General features: G+C 45.3%; 1 protein-coding gene across 1 annotated transcript; it reads right to left on the bottom strand.

The window, feature by feature from the left end:
* Nucleotides 1-9865: 9865 nt before the first annotated feature.
* On the bottom strand, nt 9866-17307 carry LOC141735571 (uncharacterized). The gene is made up of 2 exons (XM_074568583.1): nt 17109-17307; nt 9866-11644 (listed from the first exon to the last, which is right to left on the bottom strand). The coding sequence occupies exon 2, from the start codon at nt 11173-11175 to the stop codon at nt 9991-9993; it is 1185 nt and encodes a 394-aa protein (XP_074424684.1). The 5' UTR covers nt 11176-11644; nt 17109-17307; the 3' UTR covers nt 9866-9990.
* Nucleotides 17308-19349: the final 2042 nt, after the last annotated feature.

The raw sequence follows: 19349 nt of genomic DNA, 5'->3' as shown, positions 1-19349 counted from the left end.
AATGTCCCTCTTGTAGCGAGGGGCCCAAAACTGAACGCAGTACTCGAGGTGGGGCCTCACCAGTGCCGAGTACAGGAGGATGATCACTTCCCTAGTCCGGCTCACCACACTATTCCTGATACAGGCTAGGATGCTGTTGGCCTTCTTGGCCCCCTGGGCACACTGCTGGCTCATATTCAGCCGGCAGTCAACCAACACTCCCAAGTCCTTTTCTGTCGAGCTGCTTTCAAGCCATTCTGCCCCAATCCTGTAGCGCTGCATGGGGTTGTTGTGACCCAAGTGCAGGACCCGGCACTTGGCCTTGTTGAACCTCATGCCATTGGTCTCAGCCCATCGGTCCAGCCTGTCCAGATCCCTCTGCAGAGCCAACCTACCCTCAAGCAGATCAACACGCCCGCCCAGTTTAGTGTCATCTGCGAACTTACTGAGGGTGCATTCAATCCCCTCATCCAGATCATTGATAAAGATATTAAAGAGAACCGGCCCCAGCACCGAACCCTGGGGGACACCACTTGTGACTGGACACCAACTGGATTTAACTCCATTTACCACCACTCTCTGGGCACGGCCATCCAGCCAGTTTTTTACCCAGCGAAGAGTACACCTGTCCAGGCCATGAGCAGCCAGTTTCTCCAGGAGAATGCTGTGGGAAACAGTGTCAAAAGCTTTGCAAAAATCCAAGTAGATAACATCCACAGCTTTTCCCTCATCCACTAAGTGGGTCACCTTATCATAGAAGGATATTAGGTTTGATAGGCATGACCTGCCCTTCACAAACCCATGCTGACTGGGCCTGATCACCCTGTTCTCCTGCATGTGCCGTGTAATGGCACTGAGGAGGATCTGTTCCATGACCTTCCCAGGCACCGAGGTCAGACTGACTGGCCTGTAGTTCCCCGGATCCTCCTTCCGATGTTCCAGAGCCTCACCCTGTTCCAGTGCAGTCTGGATCAGTCCATGGCAAATGGTGGGGCTGTGTTTCCATCCCTGGGGCAGTCGATGCCAGGTGTACTGGACGCCCCTCCAAGTGAAAGCAAACTGTGGCCTGCACTCAGCTGCCAAAGGGATTGAGAAGAATGCATTAGCTATATCAGTTGTGGCATACCACTTGACTGCCTTGGACTCCAGTTCGTATCGAAATTCTAACATGTCTGGAATGGCAGCACTCAGCAGTGGCGTGACTTCATTCAGACCATGATAGTCTACAGTTAGTCTCCACTCTCCATTAGATTTTCGCACTGGCCATATGGGACTGTTGAAGGGTGAGCGAGTCTTGCTGATCACTCCTTGAACCTCTAGTTGACGAATCAGCTTATGGATGGGAATCAGAGAGTCTCGGTTAGTGCGATATTGCTGCCGATGCACCGTTGTGGTAGTGATTGCCACCTGTTCTTCTTCCCTCAACAACCCCACAACAGAAGAGTCCTCTGAGAGATCAGGCAAGCCGTTTAACTTCCTCCGTCTCCAAAGGCCCACCGGTACCCTTTTGGGTCCTTAAAATACCCTCTCCTGAGGTAATCTATACCAAGGATGCATGGAGCCTCTGGGCCAGTCACAATGGGATGCTTTTGCCACTCATTCCCAGTTAGGCTCACTTCTGCCTCCAGTACAGTCAGCTCTTGGGATCCCCCTGTCACCCCAGAAATACAAATGGGTTCTGCCCCTCTATAGCTTGATGGTATTAGGGTGCACTGTGCACCCGTGTCCACTAGAGCCTTATACTCCTGTGGGTCTGATGTGCCAGGCCATCGAATCCACACCGTCCAATGAACCCGGTTGTCCCTTTCCTCCACCTGGGCGGAGGCAGGGCCCCTCTAATCCTGTAATCCTAATCATAGTATCCGTTACTTCTTGCAGAAATGACTTGGAAGTTCCTTCAAGAGGATCAGAAGTAAGATCAGGCCTTCTGCTCTGTCTGGGGAACTGCCCGCTGGAAACCGTGGCGGCACTTTTCCTGGAGGGATCCCCTTTTGTGATTGTTCTTCCTTGCAACTCATGTACTCCTGCCTCTAGGGTTGGGATAGGTTGTCTATCTCCATGGTCAGGCAGGTAAAACCACAGGGTGCCTCATGGTGTGTACTCTCTATATCGTCTCTCTTGAGCAGACAAATGCCTACTCCTAATAGCTGAGATACTGGCCTGTACAGGTGGGGAGTAGGACATGTTATCTTTGAGTTGCCGGACCTTCCAGGACACTTTGTCCACAGCCGAGAGAAAGGAGGATGAGAGACTTTCTTCGTATCGCCAGAGTCAGCCAGCGACCTCATCCACCGTTGGTCCCTTTCCATTCCATCACTGCAAACGATGGTGGTGCGCTCCGTACAAATTTCCACCACATGGGCCTTGTGCATTGGACCTCGTGCATTGGACGTCATCGGGATCTGTGGGTAACTGTGCATTGTCCAAGTCATAATAAATCATCTCCCACATGGCTAATTCCCTCAGGTGCTGGATACCTCTCTCTATGGTGGTCCACTTGCTTGGATGACCTACAACATCTTCACTGAAGGGGTACCTCTCCCTCATGCCTGACAGGAGTCACCTCCAGAGGCTGAGGGCTTGTGTCTTTTTCCCAATCACCTTGTCAATGTCCCCTTCCCTAGACAGGGATCCTAGCTACTTGACTTCCCTGCCCTCTAATTCCAGGCTACTGGCCCCATTATCCCAGCATCAGAACAGCCAGGTGACAACGTGCTCAACCAGATGGGGGCTGAAATCTTTTTGCATATCTCACAGCTCACTCAGGAATAGGGATCTCTGGGTTCTGCCTCTTCCTCCTTTTCTCCTGATGGCCCTGGTTCATTGTCATCCCTTACTAAGTGAACTGATTTCTTGGTGTATTTCTTCTGCCTAGGGACAACTGATACCGGCATGGGTTGGTTTTCTGGTTCAACTGCAGTGCTTGTCGCAGGGGTTGGAGGAGTTGCAGTGTCTGTCAGTCTGGTTTCCATCTCTTTCCCCTGAGGGTGCTGTGTAACACGGAGCAGTGCCTGGTAGATACTGGCCAGGGCCCAGCACAGTGCAGCGAGTTGTGCCTCTCTAGAATAGCCACAGCATTTTCCCTTCAGATATTCTACTACTCTATCAGGGTCCTGTAACTGTTTGGGGTGAAGTCCCAGACCACTGGAGGTGAGAAGTTCTCTAGGTACCTGCCCATGTTCTCCCACATGCCATGCCACCCCCGACTATCCAGCCTTGAGGCAGATCTCTGGGTGGTAGTCTTAAATAGTTGTTTAACCCTACGGGCAGGACAGCAATATTGCATAAACATACTGACATAACTGCATAAACAGTGATGTTAGCATATCATAAATTGATATTACACAGGACAGCAGAATGATAATCCTGATCCCTCTCCCAGAAGTGATAAACAGCATTGCAGGTAGTACATAGAGCATATCAGAATTTACATAACACAGCCATGCAAACAAACAAAGCAACACTGTGACCAGTAACTATTTAACTAATATACTATAACAAATTTGTTATAGTTGAATTTAAAATAAATTCGAGTCCGAAATAGATTCAATAAATATTTATTGAGGTAGGAAGGCAAAAGCAGCACTGGGCGGCCGGGGAGTCGCAGCTCCACCAAAGGCTCGCAAATTCAAGCAAGCTGAGCAGCTCTTTTTATCTTCACGGAGGTCGGTTTCGACATCTTCGGTACGCCCCTCTGTAGCTTCTTGCTTGAGGTAGTTTAGATAAAATGTTGGTCACAGAATCAGCTCAAAACAATACATTCCGATAACATTGTGGTTAAGCTTTTTGTCAAACAGGAGTTCCCATGTTGGTGTAGCAAGATAACATTGTGGGCATGTCTCTTCTGGTTAAACAGGGAGTTCTCAAGACTGCCACAATGGGTTCCTTCCTCTTGCTTAACTTGTTTGATCAGCAAATCACCTTTAGTTACTTATTACAATCCCCCCCTTCTTTTATTTATAAGTGATTTGCTGATCAAACCTAGACAATACCTCACAAGCTGCATCTAATTCAGGATTTTCGTTCGGTATAAGTTTCATTTCCAGTTCTGATTGCTTCATCACCATTAGCTGCACTTTTTCTAACCTGCTTTCAACAAAGGTTACAAATTTGTTAATGACACAGGGTCCAAAAGTCAGAGCCAATAGCAACACCATGAGGGGTCCCGCCAAAGTAGAAATTAAGGTACTCAGCCACGGTGACTGATTAAACCAAGATTCATACCAGGAGGACTGAGCCTCTCGCTCTCGTTTTCTTTTCTCTAATCCCTCTCTCAGTTTAGCTAACGAATCTCTTACTACCCCTGTATGGTCAGCATAAAAGCAACATTCTTCACCTAGGGCAGCACATAATCCTCCGTTTTGCAAGAACAAAAGGTCCAATCCTCTTCGATTCTGTAAAACTACTTCCGACAATGAGGTCAATGATTTCTCTAAATAGGAAATAGATTTTTCTATTCGGGCCAAATCTTCGTCTACTGCAGCTCTTAGAGATGTTAGACTCTGCTGTTGTTGCACCAAGGAGGTTATGCCAGTGGCGGTCCCAGCGACCCCTAAACCAAGTAGAGTAGCTATAGTAATTGTAGGTATTGGCTCTCTTTTGTTGATTTTATGTCCTAAATTGCTCCAATGTAAATACATAGTTTCTTCCCCATGTAAGAGGATTCTAGGTACCACAGTAACCTGTACACAAAATTCTGAGATATTTTTCTTGAGAACAGCAGTGGACAAACACGGTGTTAATCCGGTTATGGAGCAGACCCACCATGCCCCAGGACTAGGCAGAACCCATTTAGTATTAGATGTAAAGTTTTGAGTCTGGTTGGTACATAGAGTTCTTCTCTCGTTCGTTACCTTCCCTATACACCAACCGCTCCCTCTGACCTGTTGGAGAGTAATCCCCGCCTTCCGTTCCTTCCAATTACATCTGGAGGGATTGTCCTCGGTAGAGGTATTAAAAGGAGATGACACAGCTATCCCCTCATAAAAAGGGGGCTTTATGTCATAACATAACCAACAGGAAATGGTAAAATTTGGATTTGTTGTATTTAAAGCTTGATAGGCTGCCTGCATTACAGCCCATAAGGGTTCATTGTCTTTGGGTATTTTCTCCACTTTATTTGTAGAGGTTAGGTATGTCCCTGGGGTGACTGAGGCTGTGGAGTTTCCTACCTTTGGCTGCTTCTTTTTCCCTTTTTGCTTTGTGATGACTCGATTGGGCCCTACCGCTTGTGGCATTTTAACTTCCCATTTTTGAATGAATATTAGTCCTCCTCTATCAGTTCCAGATTCCCAATATCGCATTCCCCAGGTTCGTCCCAATAACCATCCGTGGTCATTAGGCTGCAGGATTTCTAGTATAACATGCTTACAGTTGCCAAGGTGGGGGCCCTCTATGTGTCCATCCCAGCTAGGAGCTGGCGGGTTGCATCCTCTGGGTCCCCATGTTATAGTTAAAAATCTATCTTTAATGGCTACGCCCCAGTTTGAAGCTATGGTTTCACATCCCCAATATGCACAGTAATAGTGATTAGGGAAATTGCAATAGCTTTTCCCTGGATTCGAACTGGGGCAGAGATAAAAAGGTTTTATTGCTCTTTCTCGTCGGCCAGGTGGGTCTAGTTCATAAAAGACTAAATCTTCCAATTTAACTTGGAATTCTGGGGGTCCGGCTGTCACATTATACCGAACTTCCATTGAATCTTCCCATCGACCTAAGGTCCAATTGAAGGGTTGATGTTCATTTTCTAAAGTCATGGTAATCAATACCATTAATAGGATACCAGCTTTCATTTCCCCACTGTTTAGTACCTCTCTGCCTTCCTCGTCTACTCCTTTGCAGAGAGCAACGGGATATCAAGATCTTCTTGGCAGCAGCAGATAGTCTTCAGGGGAATTTTGCTGTTATCCTGTCAATAATTTCCAAGGTCTAAAGAGTTAGTTATCTCTCAAATATATTTCCACCTATGTGGTTGTTGTGCCCGTTTCCAGGCGAATCTTATAGCACACTGTCTTAAAACTCTATACCAGTCTGTTTCATATACTTCCCAAAGTTCAGGTACTGACAGTTCCCACCCACAAAATAATTTACGAATTTCCACTGGATCCTCTGGTCCCCTGGCACGTATCAAATCATTGCGACATTTCATACAGTAGGGTTGTCTCTTAAATGAAACACAGGACCAATCTCTATTACAATTTAGACATCGGCAAACAACCCAACATAAATGTCCGGAAGTAGGGTGTTCTAAGCAGGGTATTCCCCAGAGATCTCCTATTCTGGGTGATTCGGGTATCTCCGTCTCTGTTTCGCAACAAAATGGAAAAACCTGGGGAGTTCCTGTTAGTTTGTATAATCCACCCCCCCCTGTTTGGTCCGGTATCCTTTCTTCACTCCAAGGTGCAAAATATACCTTTCGTAGAGTATTTCCTGGCGGTAGTTTATATCGATGGTTCCAAATATCTCTTACTTCCCTTCTGGAGTGGTTCATTTACCGGTCTCGCTTTTCCTTATCTTTACTCGAAGATCTCCTGGTTCCGACGTCACAGTCCACTTCTCTGGGAAGATAGGTCCCTTAATCCTACTAGCGTGAGTCCATCCTTTTTCTGCTGTCCGTACAGCCGTGTCTGTGGTAAGTAAAACAACAAAGGGTCCTTCCCAACGGGGTGTTAGGGAGGTTTCTTTCCAGGTTTTGATTAGTACCTGGTCTCCGGGCTGGATTCGGTGTATGGAAATGTCCAAGGGAGGTCTTTGTACTACCAAGCCCTTCTTTCTTAGTTCCTGTCTTCTTTTTGTAAGTTCTAAAATATATTCTGTTAAAAGTTTATCCTCGACTTTTGGGTGTTCCACTAATAACCCAAAGTCATAAGGCATTCCATACAACATTTCAAAGGGGGATATACCAGCATCTGTTCTTGGCTGAGTTCTAATGTAAAGCAAAGCCAATGGTAAACATTTAACCCAATTCATTTTTGTTTCCACCATAAGTTTGGTTAGGTGTTTCTTTATCTCCCCATTCATTCTTTCTACTTTCCCAGAACTCTGTGGGTGCCAGGGAGTATGGTATTCCCATTTTGTACCAAACAATTCAGTTGTCTCTTTAATTACTTTGGATGTGAAATGTGGACCTCGGTCTGAGTCAATTACCACAACAGTCCCATATCTTGGAATAATTTCTTCCAAGAGAATCTTAATAACTGTCTTTGCAGTAGCTCTTACCACTGGAAAGGCTTCTACAAAGTGCGTAAGGTGATCAACCAAGACCAATAAATACTGATATCTCCCCACCTTTGGCAATTCGGTAAAATCCACCTGTATTTTCTCACAGGGTCTTTTAGCCAATTCACGACCTCCTTGAACCTTTTCCCTAAGTTGTCGTTTATTCACTTTGTGACAGGTTAAACATCCCTCTAAAATCCTTTTAGCTAGACCGTATATTCCGACACAGGCATAGTTTGTCTCAAACTGATCCACTAAAGCTTGAATTCCCCAATGAGTTTTATGGTGTAATTTATTCAGTATTCCCCGAGCTAATCCTTTTGGAAGAATTTCCCTGCCGTCTGGTAGCAGCCATTTATCGCCATCTCTTTTTGCTCCAATTTGTTGTAGCTTATCCAATTCTTGGAGAGTGAAAGTTTTATCTAATTTTAGCCTTTCGGGTTCCTCTCTCAAGGTCTGAACCATTAATAATGCAGCCCGTTTTGCCTCCGCGTCGGCTAGATTGTTTCCTCTTACAGTATGGGTTAGTCCCTTCTGATGTCCTTTTACATGGACTATGGCTATCTTTAGTGGACCTCTTAATGCCTTTAAAACTTCTAAGATTAGCTTTTCATGGACTAATCCTTTTTCCCTGGGTGTTAATTAAGCCTCTCTCTTCCCAAATTTTTCCAAAAGTATGTACCACCCCAAAGGTATACTTTGAATCTGTATAAATAGTTCCAATTTTATTTTCTAAGAGCTTTAATGCCCTTAGCATAGCATATAACTCACACGCTTGTGCGGACCAGGCTTTACTTAATGGTCCTGATTCTTTTATCTTAAAAGTATACCCATCCACAATAGCATATCCTGATTTCCGTTGTCCTTCAACCACTCGTGAGGAGCCGTCCACAAATAATTTTTCTCCTTCGTCTAATTCATCATCTTCTAAGTCCTCCCTTATTTTAGTCTGCAAATTTATTAGTTGGAGGCAGTCACGTGTCAAATCTTCTTTAGGTTCTCCGTATAAAAATTGGGCAGGATTCTGAATAGAAGTGGTTTCCATTTCTAGTCGAGGGGAGTTAATTAAAATTCCCTCATATGTTAGCAATCGACTATCTGTAAGCCACTTATCAGCCCGTTGTTGCAATACTCCTCGAATGTTATGGGGGGTGTATACTTTTAGTTCACCTCCTAAGGTGACTTTTCCAACTTCTTCTACTACTAATGCAGTGGCCACTATTGCTTGCAAGCAGGTGGGCCACCCGCGGCTTACAGGATCCAGTATTTTAGAATAATATCCTACAGGCTTTCTCTGCCCTGCCCATCCTTGGGTCAGAACCCCATAAGCTGTCCCGTTATCTACATTGATAAAGAGTTGAAAGGGTTTACGGATATCGGGTAAACTGAGGACATGTGCTTCTACCAGATCTCTTTTTATATTTTCCCAACGATTCTCATCTTCAGGGGACCATTTTACCAACCCGTTTTTAGTTAATTTTTCGTACAAGAATTTTACTTTACTGCTGTAATTTTCTATCCACTGTCGACAATACCCTAATAATCCCAATAACTGTCTTATCTGTCTTTTATTAGTGGGCGCTGTTAGAGACAAAATTCCTTTTACTCTTTCGGGATCTAATTTCTTGTGTCCCTTTATGAGCCAATGCCCCAAATATTTTACCTCTTCTTCCGTAAACTGTAATTTGGACTTAGAAACCTTTAATCCCTTGAGGCCTAAAAAGTTCAATAATTTGATGCTCTCATTTCTGACTCCTTCTTGAGTTTTTCCAGCGATCAATAAATCATCCACGTATTGTATTAGAATTAGTCCCTGACTTAATTCATAAGATTCCAGTAACTGTTCCAGAGCTTGTCCAAACAAGTTCGGAGACTCTGTAAATCCCTGGGGCAAAACGGTCCACCGTAATTGTTGTTTTCTATGGGTCTTGGGGTTCTCCCACTCGAAAGCAAAATAGTCCCTACATTTTCCTTCTAAGGGACAAGCCCAAAAAGCATCTTTTAAATCTATAACACTATACCATTTATAATCTGGACTTAACTGATTAAGTATAGTGTGCAGGTTAGCCACCACAGGGAACCGGGTAATGGTTCGTTCATTTACGGCTCTCAGATCTTGTACTAAACGATAGGACCCATCCGGCTTCTTTACGGGCAATATGGGAGTATTGTGGGGAGACATACAGGGTTCCAAAAGCCCTTGGGCCAAAAGTCTCTCAATTACTGACTGCAACTCTCCCCTCTCTAGAGATGGGATACTGTTTTATCCTAATTGGCTGGTCTGGGTCTTTTATGGAGACCGTGATCGGTTTGATATTTAATTTTCCCACCGACCCTGGGCTATACCAAGTTTCTGGATTAATCTTGGCTTCATCTTCCGCAGTTAATAAGCATAATCTTACTTTTAATTTCTCTTGCTCTACTTCCAAATTGATTCCTAATTCCACCATCAGGTCTCGTCCCAAGAGGTTATACTCAGCTTCTGGGACCAATAAAAATGTTCCCACTCCATATTTATTTGGGGCTTCTATTGTTACATTCCTTATCAGGGGCACCTTAAAAGGTTCCCCCTTTGCACCAACTACTTGGAGTTTATCCTTTGATTCAACACATCCAGATGGTAACTTTTGGACTGTTGATCTTTCGGCACCCGAGTCCACAAGGAACTCGAACACTTCGTGCTGAGGACCCAATTTCAATTTTATCAAGGGCTCAGTAACCTTAGGGGTCCCCAGCAAATAGAGCCCCTGACCCCCCTAATCTTCCTTAAAAATCTCCTCATCCTGCATTCTTTTATCCTTCCCTTACAGCTGCCATCAGGATTCTGGCTTGTTTCTTCTGATTTTCTTCCTCCCTTCTCACATACACCTTCTGAGCTTCTCGTAATAATTCATCTAACCCCCTTTCCTGCCAGTCTTCTACTTTCTCTAACTTTTTCCTTATATCTGTCCAAGATTTAGCTACAAATTGAGTTTTCAGCAGGGCTTGACCCACTTGGCTATCGGGGTCTAACCCAGAATATAGCTGTAAACTTTTTCTCAATCTTTCCAGCCATTCGGTGGGGGTTTCATCTTTCTTTTGTTGTTCATTAAAGGCCTTATTAATATTTTGCCCTCTGGGTACAGAATCTCTAATCCCCTGAATTATCATATCCTGGAGATCAATCATGTTATTTCTATGTGCGGGGTCTCGATTGTCCCAATTGGGCCGCTGTAAGGGCCATTTTACATCTCCGGCGGGACCATGCTGATGCCTCTGATCCCAATGCCTCATGCCTGCCGTTCTGATCATTCCTCGTTCTTCGTTTGTGAACAAGATCTTTAAAATAGACTCCATCTCGTCCCAAGTATAAATGTTAGGCCCGAGGAATTGATCAAAACGTTCTGCTACCCCTAATGGGTCCTCTAACAAGTGTCCCATTTCTTTCTTAAATTCCCTCACATCCCCGGAGCTGAGGGGTACAGATACAAATCCAACTCCGGGTTGTGGTCCCCCCATAGCAGTCTCCCTTAAGGGATACAACAAGTTTTCCTCCCTCCTTTCTCTAGTTTGACTTCTAGTTATTCTTCGATTAGAAGGAGGAGCCTCTTCCCCAGGTTCTGTGGGGGCTGCTGGAGGGAGATCTTGCTCAGGACCTTGCGGAGGGGGGACATAGGGTGGGGGAGACGCTGGAGGTTCGTCTACATCCCACCTTTTCTTTCTATCATTTTTCTTTTCTTTTAATGGAAACAAATTAGCGGCCTGAGCCGTGCCCAGGATCCATAAAAAGGCGTATTCACTCTCCTCCTTATTAAATGGTCGTTTGTTGTTAACATATATGTTTAATTGTTGGCATATCCAATCCTCTAAGGATCCATGAATTGGCCAATATAAATCTTTTCTTATCTGTTTTCTTCCCCATACCTCCATACAATAATAGACCAATTTCTCCTTGGACTTCCCTTTTCGAGAAGGGGAACTATCCCAATATCGAATCATTAGGCCTAACGGGCTATCTTGGGGTATATCGGGGAGCCCACCTGTGGAGGAATGGCTGAGTTGACTGGTTGTGGGACGCTGTCATGAATCATCCTGATTTAGATGATAATAATAAACAGCAAATGTTTAAAATATTGGCCTTTGACAATGCCAATAAAACGACCAGGCAAATTTTAGCCAGTCTGCCTAAAGGAGCAGGCGTTGAAGAAATGTTGATGAGAGTAGAAAGAGCTGAAGCTCAGCGGCAGAGTTCTACGGTTGCCGCTGCCGTGCAAGGAGCTGTCCGAGAAATTGTGCAGCCTTTGTCCGCAGTCGTACAAAAGAAGTCATTGAGGTCATCCGGTGGACCCTTCCGCGGGAACTGTTACTGTTGTGGGGAGTCCGGCCACGTTAAACGTCACTGCCGCAAAGTCGTATGGTGCGATAAGTGTCAAAAGACCACTCATGCCACAAGAGCCTGTACGGGAAACTGGAAAGCGAGTGCGGAGAGCGGCCGCGTGCAGACACAAATAAACCCTCAGAACGAAAAAAAGGTTTTCTTCAACAACACCAACCAGCAACCCGAGGGAGTATGGGGATCGACGTGGAAACTACAGTAGATGTTACTCTTATCGACTCTAAAGTTCAAAAAGTTCCCAGTAACGCAATGGGGCCTTTATTTCACCAGACCAGTGCTATTGGGGGGCTGTTACTGGGTCGATCATCAGCAGGAATAAAAGGACTGATTGTATTGCCTGGTGTAATCGATGCTGACTACACAGGTCGCATTTACGTTATGGTTTATACTGTTTGTCCTCCCTTGTTCATTCCTAAAGGTAGCCGAATTGCTCAAATAGTTGCCATTGATAATCCGTTGGGCTATCCTTCAGAATCAGAACTTTATCGTGGTGATCGAGGTTTTGGATCTACGGGACCTGCTGTCTGCTTTACCACACAGATGAACCAGCGTCCCGAGATAGAGATAACCATCTCACAAAATGGCCAAGCTAAAGAGATTCTTGCCATGCTAGATACAGGAGCTGATGTTACAATTATAAGTCGAGATATATGGCCAGTAGGTTGGTCTGTAGAACTGCCAACGTCATCTATTAATGGCATTGGAGGGCACTCCACACCCTGGATCAGCAAACAGCCAATACAGTTGAAATTCCCGGAAGGTCAACAAGTAAGCCTGAAAGTTTATGTGCTACCGTTGCCAGGAACACTGAATGCCTTGATCGGTCGTGATGTATTAAGTCAGATTGGAGCAGTGTTGACAACGAACCATTTTCCATCACAGGCACTGGTGAGCAGTCGCCCAACCCACCGTTGACTTGGATTTCCAATGCACCCGTGTGGGTTGACCAGTGGCCCATGACAGAAGAGCGACTGCAAATCGCCAGACAACTAATTGCTGAGCAGCTTGCAGCTGGTGATATTAAACCCTCTGTTAGCCCTTGGAATACACCCATCTTTGTAATCCCAAAGAAGAGTGGAAAATGGCGACTTTTACATGATCTACACAAAGTTAATGCGCAAATGCAGACTATGGGTGCATTACAGCCTGGGATGCCATCTCCAAGCATGCTGCCAAATGGCTGGCACATTTTGATAGTAGATTTAAAAGACTGTTTCTTCACCATTCCTTTGCATCCTCAAGACACACAGCGATTTGCCTTCTCAGTACCAGCAGTTAACAAAGCGTCACCTGTAGACCGTTATGAATGGATTGTATTGCCACAAGGGATGAAGAATTCACCTACCCTATGTCAACTTTATGTGGCATGGGCGTTGCAGCCACTGCGGAGCCAGTGGCCAGAGACAATCATCTATCATTATATGGATGACATTCTCTGTTGTCAAAAAGAGCCCTTTACTGATGAGTCTTTATGGCAGCTCACCGACATAAAGGACTTGTTATTGCCCCTGAAAAGGTGCAGCGTACGGCTCCTTGGAAATATCTTGGCTGGTCTATCATAGACTCTAAAATTCGACCTCAAAAGACGGAAATAGCTACCCAGTTGCGCACCTTAACTGATGTCCAGACACTGCTAGGAGACGTTCAATGGGTGTGGAACTGCGTAGGCATCTCAAACACCGATATTTCCCCCTTGACAGAATTGCTGAGAGGCAATCATCCCGCGGATAGCGTCATTTTAACACCGGTGCAACAAGCAGCGCTACAACGCATCGCGCAAAAGCTGCAATCGACATGGTCGTCTCGGCGCCTCTTACTGTTGGCTATATCCTTACTCATATGTAATACCAAAGAGTCACCATATGCCGTCATTTGTCAGTGGCAAAACAGGAAGGAGGACATGAATCCTCCCGCCGCCTCTGTGGGTGATGCCACTGACAAATGCGAAGGAAAGAGAACAAAAGAGGATGTGTTCCATGTTTTGGAATGGGTATTTCTAGGGGTACAACCAAAAACGAGTATTCAAACGAGAACTGAAGCAATAGGGGAACTGATACGGAAGGGTCGATCCCGAATTATAGAAATCAGTGGTAAAGAACCAGAGGACATTAGCATACCTGTCAACGCCGGACACTTAGAATGGTGGCTGCGCAATGACATTACCATACAAGAGGCCTTGTTAGGATATAGCGGGAGAGTTCATTCACAACAGCCCCAGGGAAAGCTATGGCAAGTTTTAAAAAGAAATCAGTGGATAGAAAAACCTAAAGTACGGGGAGACCCACTGTCCGATGGTATCACTGTATATACAGATGCAGGTAAACGCTTGCGACGTGCAGCCTGTGTTTGGCAGGAAAAAGATCAATGGTGTCAGCATATCATTAACGGAGACACCCGAGATTCCCTTCAAACATTGGAACTAACCGCAGTAGTTTGGGCCTTGAATAACTGGCTGAATGTTCCCTTGAATGTGGTAACAGACTCTTTATATGTGGCTGGAGTAGTGCCACGCCTGGAAGACGCTCTACTCAGAGAAACCACTAATCATCGACTGGGGAGTTTATTTATCCAGATGAGATCTGTCCTTGACCAACGAACAGCCGCCTGTTGTGTTGTACACATTCGTAGCCATCAGTTGAACTTAGGATTAGGCCAGGGCAACCAACTTGCTGATAGCCTGGTTAGTTCCGCTTGCCATGTGCCCCCAACGGATAAATTCCAGCAGGCTAGGCAAAGTCATGAGAATTTTCACCAGAATGCTAAAGGGTTAAAAAGACAGTTTAATTTAACAGACAATGAGGCTCGAGGCATCATTCAAGCTTGTCCAAAATGCGGGAACCATGGTCCAGGGATAGGGGTAGGAGTGAACCTAAAAGGGCTGAAAGCCTTAGAGTTATGGCAGATGGATGTTACGCACATATCAGAATTTGGTCGTTTGAGGTATGTGCATGTGACCATTGATACTTTTTCAAAAATGGTTTGGGCAACTGCATTACCCGGGGAAAAGGCGCATCACATATGTAAACATCTGCTTGCCTGCTTTGCAGTATTGGGTGTACCTGAGCGCATTAAGACCGACAACGGACCTGCTTATGTTAGACAAAAGGTTAGGGTTTTTTTGCAAAGATGGGGGGTCGAGCATACAACGGGAATCCCGCACTCACCTACAGGACAAGGGTTAGTGGAACGCACGCATCAGGTATTGAAAGACTATTTAGATAGACAAAAGGGAATGGAAACGGATGCCCAACAAAGGTTACATCGCGTGCTCTTTACATTGAACTTTCTCTGTCTCATGGGTGATAGGGAAGAGCCACCAGTGGTAGTCCATCACCAGAATCTTAAATTCAACAGTGCAACAATAATCCCACAACTTAAAGTAATGTATAGAGACCCAGCTTCTGGAGTCTGGATGGGACCTGTCCCAGTTATATTTAATGGTCGAGGTTATATGTGTGTTTCCACAGATCACGGTCCAGCGTGGGTGCCCAGTCGGTCCGTAAAACCTGCTCTGACTCAACAGGATCCACCTGACAACCAAGATGCTCAAGATCCTGATCCTAGGGATGATGACCCCGACGGTAATAACTCTCCACAAGATTGAACCCAGGGAAAACATGTGGGTTACCTGGGCGAACAGAACAGGGCAACAAGCTTTTTGCTTATCGCTTGCTTCTGCTACAGAGCCTTTCAGAACATGCTTGATAGGAATACCCAGCTTTAAGGTAGAAGAATTTCGCTCCTATAGTACCAATAATTGTAGTGCCTCCTCAAGCGTTAGTCAGTGTAGCGCCAAACTTGGTGGTGGTTTGAATGTTACGTTGCCCTGGGACCCCCAAGAGTTGGATCTATTAGGGTCTATGAGAATTGGCAATACCTCAAAAAATTGGACTCAAACTTGTATATTTTTTGGAGGACCTGGCGTCAAGGGTTTGAATGCTTTTCGAACATTAGATTGGACAGGATGGACAAATGTTACATCTAAGGCACACTATTATGACTATCAAAATCGAAATTCCTTTTGCGGCACGAATGATACAAGCAGAGATGGCCTGGGAGCCTATGGGGCTGAAATGAAACGACCAATGCCCCTCTGGAACAATGGCACCCCAAAAGCTCTGCCACCAAATGTGTTCTTAATATGTGGTGACCGAGCATGGCAGGGAATTCCGAAAAACCTGGTGGGTGGTCCATGCTATTTTGGTAAACTAACACTATTAGCCCCAAATATAAATTGGTGGAAGAACGTAACCAAGGATTCCCATTCCAGACGCCTAAAGCGCAATGTTATGGGTCTCACACCAAATTGCAATGATGAAATAACCTTACTTAGTGCCACTGAAAGAGTGTTTTTATCTTTATTTGTGCCCGGAGTAGCGGCAGGCAGGGCCTTAAAGGACGTAGGACAGTTGGCTTGTTGGGCTGAGAAACAAGCGAATGTCACCACGGAGATTATAGAGAATTTGTTGGAAGATCAAAATAGCATGCGCCATGCAATTTTGCAAAATAGAGCAGCAATTGATTTTTTGTTATTAGCCCAAGGGCATGGTTGTGAAGATTTTGAAGGTATGTGCTGTATGAATCTGTCTGATCATAGCGAATCAATTCACAAACAGTTGCAGTGGCTAAAAGAACATGCAAACAAGATTCGTCAAAGTCATAACTTTCTAGATGAGTGGCTAACTAATTTGTTTGGAAGGATGCCACCATGGCTATTAGGATTGCTTGTTGAAGGCTTGCGCATTATACTAATTCTTGTAATCATAGGTTTGTGTTTATGTATAGTCCTTTCGTGTATTAAGAGAGCTATGTTAAAAGTAGTAAACCAAGCCTGGATTGTTCAAAAACAAGAAGGGGGAATTGTGGAGGAATGGCTGAGTGAGAAGGGACATGACCTGATTGCGATGAACAATCCAGCCTTTCACATGAGCCTTGAGGAGAAGCCTGTTTAACTACAGGCCCGAATGTGACCGTGAACTCTCCTTGAAATTCTTCAAGGAGCAGAAGTAACAAGTCGGTAAACAAGATAAGAGAAACCACATCTGTGAATAGAGAAAGAAAGTTGTGCTACATAGCAAGGGGTGGACACAGGACATGTACCAATGAAATAATTGCCTTAATCACATAAACATAGGTTGTAAACCAATCACATATCTGTTGCTAACGCTTGTTCTTATTGCCTGTCTATATATACTCTGTGAAAACTTGAATAAAGGGAGAACGATCATACTCATATTGAGACTCCATCGTTACTCCGGGTCCGTCTCCCACTCCAACACCCACCCCCACCCCGTATCTCCTGCATAGAACCAGAAGTCCTACTTTTCTTCTGTCCCATCTTCCGAAAGTGCCTTCTTTCACTCAAAATTCACTCACTTCCCTCCGTTCGTGGCCCACGCCCTCGCGGACAATGGGAACCGCACTATTAGGAGGTCCACACTCACTTCGTCCGGTGGGCTACTAAGCCCAGTGGACGTCTCAGTCACTCGCACCCGGGTACCCAATCCCCGACCGAATGGAACCGCAATATACTTACTCACTCCCGAGTCTTCGTCCGGCTCTTCGTGCACAAAAATTACGGGGAACTGCAGTATCTCCTTTCTCTTTTCTTTTTGCTTTCCTATCTCAGTTCGGAAAATCCAGGTGAGCTAAGTCGGAATCTCCTCCGGGACCATCCGAAGATGGGGCGCCCTCCCAGAGTTGAATTCCAAGTCGGCTGTCTGGATCCGAGTCACGGCACCAAATTTGTTATAGTTGAATTTAAAATAAATTCGAGTCCGAAATAGATTCAATAAATATTTATTGAGGTAGGAAGGCAAAAGCAGCGCTGGGCGGCCGGGGAGTCGCAGCTCCACCAAAGGCTCGCAAATTCAAGCAAGCTGAGCAGCTCTTTTTATCTTCACGGAGGTCGGGTTTCGACATCTTCGGTACGCCCCTCTGTAGCTTCTTGCTTGAGGTAGTTTAGATAAAATGTTGGTCACAGAATCAGCTCAAAACAATACATTCCGATAACATTGTGGTTAAGCTTTTTGTCAAACAGGAGTTCCCATGTTGGTGTAGCAAGATAACATTGTGGACATGTCTCTTCTGGTTAAACAGGGAGTTCTCAAGACTGCCACAATGGGTTCGTTCCTCTTGCTTAACTTGTTTGATCAGCAAATCCCCTTTAGTTACTTATTACAAAATCATTCTAATATGCTCTGGTCAGATCTGTTGTTATCTCAACCCTTCATGCCCCATGTTGGGTGCCAAAAAAAGACTGTTGTCATTTAGCCCCATCTGGCAACAAAGAACTATGCAGTAGCTCGCTCACTCACTCCCCCTGCTCCCCTGGGGAGAATCTGAAGAAAAAGGCAAAACTCATGGTTTGAGATAAAGGCAATTTAACAGAACAGCAAAGGAAAGAGGAAAAACAACAACACACTCCCAAGCAGCAATTCCTCTACCCTTTCTAGGCTAACTCCACCAGCTATATACTGGGCATGGTGTCACATGGTATTGAATACCTGTCCCTCCCAGCTCTTTGTGAAAATTAACCCTATCCCCACCAGAACCAGGACAGCTGTATAGCCACATTCAAAGACTTACAGTCAGTGGCTCAATGTCCAAGTGGAAACCAGTACTAAGTGGTGTCCCTCAAGGGTCCATATTGGGACCAATACTGTTTAATATCTTCATTAATGACATAGACAGTGGGATCAAGTGTACCCTCAGCAAGTTTGCAGATGACACCAAGCTGAGTGGTGCTGTTGATAAACTAGAGGGAAGGGATGCCATCCAGAGGGACCTGGACAGGCTTGAGGAGTGGACCCATGTGAACCTCATGAGGTTCAACAAGGCCAAGTGCAATGTCCTCCACCTGGGTCAGGGCAACTGAATGGGATCACCCAGACAAACCGGTTTTGGAGCGCAAAAGGTGAAGTTGTCACAAAAGGGAGTTGTTGTTCAACTCGCTCCATCTAGCCTTGACAGATGCTTATGGATCCTTATCTATGCAGAGATAACCTGGGAGGAGCTGTGGAAATGGCTCAGCCTGAGGTTGTCTCAACACTGCATCACAATAAGAACCTACACCAAAATGGTGCCTTTAACAAACAAAATGCCCTGAGTCACATCCCAGCACTATTCAGTGACTTTGTGTACCAGACATCACAAAGTAAACAATATGACCTAAGGGGCCATCAAACCACCAGAGATAACCATTCTAGATAGTGTAATCCATTCAGGCACAATCCTGCCCACCCATTGAATCAGGATATATAAACCTTAAGGTTTGGGGAGGAAAATGGGGAGTCTTCCAATGATACAGCTGGCCTGCAGGTAACTTCCCGGGCCTGGCATGCTTTAAGATCGTGATTAGTGCACTCTTTTAAGGTATTAAAGAACCCTAACCTGTACCCTGCTTCACACTCCAGCACCCAAAACAAGGGCAGCATTGTTGAATGAGATAAGCCCAGTTCCAAAGGTACTAGCTGCCTCCAGGGAACACTGTGAGAAACTGGAACCTCAAAATAATTGTCTCAAAGCTTGCTTAAGCTTCTGCAAATTGACAGCAGGCTTTCAGGCCAATAAGAAGCTTGCTTGTGTCTATTTAGCACTTTCTGCAGACCATTCTTTTGCTTAGCAGTCACCACCCAAGATTGCCACCAGCTGAAAAGGGTGTAGGCCTTTGGTTATCAGAGTGGACAGACCCTGCCTACCCTAGGGCTTGCCCGCTACCCCAAACTTGCTGTGTCACGATGACTGTGCTAAGCTAAGCTCTGCCCAAGCAACAGAG

This window comes from Larus michahellis, chromosome W, assembly GCF_964199755.1.
Source record: "Larus michahellis chromosome W, bLarMic1.1, whole genome shotgun sequence".
NCBI classification, from domain to species: Eukaryota; Metazoa; Chordata; class Aves; order Charadriiformes; family Laridae; genus Larus; species Larus michahellis.
The sequence above is the reverse complement of the archived record's forward strand: the minus strand, read 5'-3'. Positions and strand labels throughout refer to the sequence as shown.

What these genes read in the sequence shown, in the direction of transcription:
- LOC141735571 (XM_074568583.1), bottom strand. Translation starts at nt 11,175, where the DNA reads ATGATTCGATATTGGGATAGTTCCCCTTCTCGAAAAGGGAAGTCCAAG.